The sequence below is a fragment of the Alligator sinensis genome, unplaced genomic scaffold, assembly GCF_000455745.1.
Source record: "Alligator sinensis unplaced genomic scaffold, ASM45574v1 scaffold766_1, whole genome shotgun sequence".
Classification (NCBI taxonomy): Eukaryota; Metazoa; Chordata; order Crocodylia; family Alligatoridae; genus Alligator; species Alligator sinensis.
In genome coordinates, this window is record NW_005842390.1 from 1070154 (window position 1) to 1076778 (window position 6625).

Sequence of the window (6625 nt, forward strand, 5' to 3'; positions counted from 1 at the left end):
CCGCACTTCAGGAGGGATGTGGACAGTATTGAGAGGGGTCAGAGGAGGGTCACTCACATGATCAGGGGGCAGCAGGGCAGGCCCTACAACGAGAGGCTACAGGACCTGAACCTGTTCAGCCTCCACAAGAGAAGGCTGAGAGGGGATCTAGTAGCCGTTTACAAACTAGTCAGAGGGGACCAGCAGGCATTGCGGGGAGTCCCTGTTCCCCCGAGCACTACCGGGAGTGACAAGGAATAACAGCCACAAGCTGGCAGAGAGAAGATTCAGACTAGATATTAGAAGGCACTACTTCAGTCAGGGCGGCTAGGATCTGGAAGCAACTTCCAAGAGAAGTGGTGCTGGCTCCTACCCTGGGGGTCTTTAACAGGTTAGACGAACACCTCGCTGGGGTCGTTTGACCCCAGTACTTTTTCCTGCCATGGCAGGGGGTTGGACTTGATGACCTGCTCAGGTCCCTTCTGACCCTACCAACTATGAAAGTATGAAACTTAGGGTAATTAGGGAGTTTAGGTAATTAACATAGTAACTTATTTTGCTTGTACTATTATGGAGATTTTTGTTAGAGTTAGAAGGCTAATGGAAGCAAACACAGGATGCTGTCCTTTGAGGAGAAATAAGAGTGACACCAAGAGCCACAGTCTCAAATGCATACTCCTAGGGGATAAATAAAGCTCTTGGGATAGACATATCTCCATGCCCTGCATTTACACAGTGCCTACCACAGTAAGGCCCTGGTCTAGAGCTGGGGCTCTTAAGTACAACTACTCTATGTGATCATCATGAACAGTAAAACAAAAAATAAACAGATCAGTATAAGGACAGTACCTAAGCCAGGAGAAGAAAATAGAGCGGGGATTACAAGGCATTAACCCGCTGCCAGGCAAAATTAAAAAACAAGGTAACAATGAGAAATCTGTCCCCAAGTGCTAGGCTGCTGCTCAAGTCAGGCAGGATGGTTGTCCCTACAGCACAGCTGATGTGGCTCCTGTTACCTCTAGGGCAGTCAGCATGGGTACCGTGACTCTCCTCCCCTCTCCTGTTCTCTGCTCCCACCTCCCCAGTCAGGCCAAGGCCCCACACACCTGCCTCCAGCACAGGTATCATACTAGTCCCTTTGCCCAATTCACGTAGGAAGTTACCTAGTGTATTCTGTGAGCGGAGCCCAGTTTTTGCCATCAGGGAAGCAGAACAGAGGGATGGCTTGAAGCAACCTCTCCTCCTCCTCTTTCTGGCCCCTCAACATGTTCTCACGCTGCAATGAAAATGAAGCAAGAAAGAAAAATCAAAAATGAAAGAGAATCCTAGACTTCTTGCCTGAGGGACCAGACCTGAACTCTCCAGCGGGGAGATGCAAACCAAGATAGAGACATGTCAGCAGAGCTAAAGGAACCACAGCTGGAACGTCATGGGGTGCTCTGTGTCAGGGTTCAGGTTCATTCACAGAGCAGTACAGGGACCCAGGACTGGAACAAGACATGACCCATCCCATCCTCTTGCAGCATCCTCCTCCTTCCAAATCAGTGGTGCTCCACCTATGGCCTGCAAATGACAGCAATGTCATCTAGCCCATGGGCTTCCCCACAGTCCGGAAATTTCATGGTGAGAAATGTGCTTGCAGCTCTGGCTGCCATCATTCCCCCACTACCAATTTCCAGGCCTGTGCACTAGATCAGTCCCACAGCCTGATCCTGTGCAGGAGATCCAGCCCCATGACACTCATCTGGCTCCCATCTGGCCAAATAGGTTGAGTACCACTGCTCTAGACTTTCCAGTGTGGACAGAAGGACCCCCCACAACAGCAGCTGCCTCACTCCCCAGGGACGCATTGCTTTTGCTGGTAGCAATAAGTCCATGTACAAGGCTCAGAGACACCACTATGTCTGAAAATAAAGCATTCAAAGCTGGAAATGAGGCAGCATAAGGTCAATAAGAGGCAATCCAATACAGCCAGATTCCCTAGCTTCTATAATGCACAATCCTACAGAAGCGGGGCCATGAACCCCAAAAGGACTCAAGGAAGACTATTACCTATAAGCACTCCATGCTTCCACAGGCTCTGCTGATAGTGGGAAGTGGCCAAATTGTGCCAACCTAATTTACACCATAATGGTATAAACAATGGAGCCTCCTTACCATCAGAGGTCATGAATAACTTGAACTGGTACTAATGGGGCATGACCTAGCCCAAGTCTCCAAGGAAAAGACTCTTATTAGCATAATATTAATTAAGCCCCCATGTGGAAAGCAAAATAAAGCCTGCCAGCCTTAATGGGAATTCAAGTTTTTCTTTTGGGGAGCAGGAAGAGAAATGCAGAGCTCAGATGCTATGAATTGTCATGGGCAAAAGAATTTGCAGCTATAGAAATGAGAACTGTTTTACTCTCCCCTTCTTTCCTCCATTCACTTGCGACTCAAGGACTGCTGCTCTCATTGTTCCCATCAGGGATTTGTGTCCTGCTTTCCAGAGTTAACAACGAAACATCTTCACAAACCTGTTGGTACTATGATAAATGCAGCAAAGATGTGCCCTAGAGCAGGGTGCCCCTCCTAAGGTAATCTGGCTTCCAATAAGAAGCACAATTTTTGCCTCCACATTTCACACAAAAGGTGTCAATCCCCTTGAAATCTTCCATGCTACAGCTCATGCCCAGTGAAGCTCAGGGCAGGTGAAAAGAGAATTTCAGAATGTGGGGTTCCCCTTTTCAGTTTGGCCTCCTTTGTTTCCTTATTCTGGATCCATCTGGGGGCCAGTTTACTCCCTGCATGAGTAAGTTATAAAAGCCCTAAGGCTTGGGGAAGCCCATGGGTTTGGCGGTGACGTCTAATAAATACATGCACATTCTGTTTGCAGGGCAGGCCCAGCTCCTTACCTTAGGGAACTGATAGGTTATTGTGGGCTCATAATCTCCTCCTGACTTCTTCTTTAGTGAAACCACAACTAAATACTCAAAGAAGAATTGTCCTCCTAGACAAGAGAGGGAACTTCGCTCTCCTGCTTTTCTTGGAGCCTCAGGTGCGCAATCCTCTGCAGGGGACTCCTGATTTCCTTCTGTAACCAAAAGTTAGAGTGAATGATGACAGGACGGGCAGTGAATTGTCCTTACACCAGAATGAGAGGTGCAGAGCAATTTCTAAACTCTCCCCACCCCACATCAGCCCTTAAGATGGCTTCAATGATCCTGAATTCAGCTCAGACAGCAGAGCATAGGCCACCGGGTCCTATATGAGAACCAGGAGATGGAAATCATGGACACAGAGGGTGGGTCAGAACTTGGACAGAAAGCAATAAGGACTGCTGCTAAGGCAGACTGAGTTAATATCATGCAGGGAGAATAAAAGGGGCTTTTAATGAGTTTGTTAAGGGAAAAAGGAAATCCTACTGGGTGTAGGAAAAACTGCCTGGCAGCTTCCGGAGAGCGGGGAATTGGAAACAGCAGCAATACTGGGATGTGAAACTGTGCTTAAGGTTGCCCAAGTCACTCTCAAAAAGTTTGCTGCAAGCCTGTGGATCCTGTAGTCACTCAGAGCTGGGTGTGTTCAACTTCTACAACTGATTCTGAATGCAGGGCAAAGGACCAGGATGAGGCACCTCCTAGCAGCAACACAGCCGGGCACACGGAAGATGCAAAGGGTGTCAAGGCCTGTGTTATAATACCACCTCACCTAAAAACCATCTTAAAATTAAGCCAGATTTTTAAATAAATCAAAATGTTTGGGGCTATTTTTATGTGTCTTCTGGTTTCAGAGACTCAAGAAATCAAATTTCTACCAAGGAGCTGAAACTTAGTTTCCATTTAAAAACGCAAGATTCTCATGAAATGTTTTGTTCTTAACCATGCAGGTCCTTAGGCCCCTGTCAGGCATTACACTTAAGATGTGAATAGTCGCAACAAAATGGGGAGCAAGCCATAAAGTGATCACATAAAATATGTGTAATAATTTTGTGGCTGGTTCCTACCATGCCTTAAATTGAACAAGTGGCTGGTGCACTTCCAAGGCTAGGAGCACCAGCCAGCTGAAAAGGGCTCTCAGCTTGCTGCTTACACTGTGTACCTGGCTTGCTACTTACTCATGCAAGGGAAGCCCAGGATCACGATCAGGATCCCAGTGCTGGCAATAAGGGTGTGATGGGGATCTGATTACTGATGCCACAATGCACATGCCATGGAAGAAAACACAATTATTGGGATCAGATCCCATTGCACCTTTAACTGAATGTCTGCCAGCGGCCTAACCGTCAGCCACCATCATAGCCCCCTTGTGACAGGCTGTGACCAAACACAGAGTAGTGGACAGCTCCCAGTCTAAACTGACTCGCCAATATGGGAAAAGGGGACAAGTGGGGATTAAAGAACAATAGCTCAAAACTGAACATAAAAAGCTACAAGGACTAAGAGCACCATAGTCCTCTCAAATTAGCCCTGCAGCTGTGCTGGGAGCAGGTGACACAGCCCTTAGTTGGCTTTTGGAGTGTGTCTACACAGCACAGTGATGGTTCAAATATAGCTTTAATCTGGCCAGCCAGGATAACAATAGCAGGAAAGAGGCACAGGCTCTGGTTTCAGCTCAGGCTGGCAAATCTTGCCTCCTGGGGACCTTATGTGTTAGTAGTTAGTAGTTGGGTGGCTAACCTTATATGTTAGTAGTTGGGTGGCTAACCTTATGTCTTAGTAGTTGGGTGGTTAACCTGCACTGAAGCCTAGGCCACCACATCTTTGCTGCTCTGGGTCCCCGAGCTAGCTAGTTAAAACTAGCACAGTCAAGCCCACCTGTGCTGCCATCACACCGTCACTGGCAGTATAGAAACACAGCTAAAGCTCGGTTTCCAAACCACTCTGAATTCAGATTTGGCTGTGCTGTCAGCCCTCACGTAACATCAAAGGTCAGTGTGCCAGGCTTGGATGCTTGAAAGAGAATGAAAAAGGTCTTGAAAGGAAAGAAAAGAGTGCAGTTTTCATTATCATTTAATTAAAAAAAACCTGAACAGTTCATGTTCAAACTACCCAAAAAGACTCCAATAAAAATTAAATCAAATCCACAGATTTCATCAGTCAGTCCTGACAACAGGTTCTCAACTCTCATGCTTTTTATAGTGGTATCTCTTGGGGGTTTTCTTTGGTTGTTTTTTTTTTGAAGCTCCAACTCTGGGAAACAAGTGATGCCACGAGACTCTCATTTTTCATTTCAAAATAAGTTTCCAGCTCTGCTGATTGTGAAGAAAGGTGGGAAAATGTTCTACCCAAAGGCTCAGAACCCCAGGGTCAAATACGGAGAACCCAGCACATTACCCTTCAAAGCCTCACGGTGTTTAAGTCGAGCAAGTGTGATCCTGGAGGAATACAATTTATTGTTTTTGAAACACAAGAGACTGGCAACACTGGAACCAGGTTAAATGTATTATCATAATAAGACAAGGGTTATTGTAGTAACTTCCAGAGTTTCCATAGTAACTTCTTCGGCTCTGCAGTTGCTCGTGGCTTTCCAAATCTCTCACCTGTGACTAGGAAATTCCTCACCTGCTCCCAGCTCCAAGGGCCAGGGGCAAGGCTTGCAAGCTGGAGCAGGAACACTCAAGCCATTCCAGAAAGCGACGAGCTGGGGCGTGGGGAGAACAACCTTTTTACAGGATGAAAGTTGCAAGTTTTTAATGTTTTTAAAACAAAGCCATGTTGTCTACTGGAAATTTCGGAGCTATGCTCCCACTCTCATGCCACTTCTGAGCCTGGCTAATTTACAGTCTCTACAGCCAGTGTCTAAAACCCACCACCCGCTCTGATCTAGGGTTCAGTGTTGGTCAGATATCCAGCTAGCTGAGACCTGCCTGTTCTTGACAAAACTGCTGCAAGCAGAGCTGAGCACGCATGGCATGGTGATATCTGGGCCTGGTGTCTGCCCCTTTCAGAATACAGCAATAAAAAATGCTAACTATGGAGCCGTGCTTGCAGCTGAGTTGCTGCCCTGCAGCTCTCTTGGATGATAACCATCTTATTTTAAGCAAGAATGATGCCTTGGCTCATACAACTTCAGACTTAAAACTGTAGCTATCATTACAAAGTATGTTGTTCTCCAATCCCTATCCCTCTTCTTGGCATCAACTGCAAGTAAAGAGGAGGAGAAGGAATCTGAGGATCCAGTGGTGGCTCATTTCCTATCTCATCAGCTTATGGAGCATGTGGGACCTACGATGCCCAGATGTATGGTAGAGTACTGGACATCCTCATGTCCCTTTTCCCTCTACCTGGAGCGCAAGGGCTGGCTTTCACATCTGGCATCAGCCCTCTCTAATGGCCCCTCACATGTAGGTTGCTTCTAATAGGCCACTGACAATCCTATTCCTCTCCATTCAGAGGAGGGGCAAGGGTGCAGCACGCTCCATGTAAGCTGGTACCTGACCTCTCCCAGTCCCCATGCTCTGGTTATGTATTCTTAAGGAAGGAACATCCTTGTCTTCGGTGGCACTGACAATCTTAGGTCAGAAAGACATGCTAGAGCCTGATCCAGATGCCACAGCAACACCAGTCCCCGTACTAACGCTGAAATGCCAGAACCAGCACAAGGAAATATGACACGAGCAATAAGCCAGCTTTGCAACAAGATTCTCCCTATTCTCTCTTCTCTTTCC

At 47.0% G+C, this 6625-nt stretch overlaps 1 protein-coding gene across 3 annotated transcripts in view; it reads right to left on the bottom strand.

Moving 5' to 3' along the window:
• The window catches only part of DENND2D (DENN domain containing 2D), a 45866-nt gene that overhangs the window by 23733 nt on the left and 15508 nt on the right, over nt 1-6625 (bottom strand). For 2 of the 3 annotated variants that reach the window (XM_025211163.1, XM_006029645.2), the window contains exons 2-3: nt 2874-3052; nt 1143-1255 (exon numbers count right to left, since the gene is read on the bottom strand). In XM_025211163.1, the coding sequence (XP_025066948.1) occupies nt 1143-1255; nt 2874-3052 (292 nt within the window). Of the gene's footprint in view, nt 1-1142; nt 1256-2873; nt 3053-4072; nt 4756-6625 lie in introns of those variants that run through there. The other variant, XM_025211164.1, reaches the window with a different exon arrangement.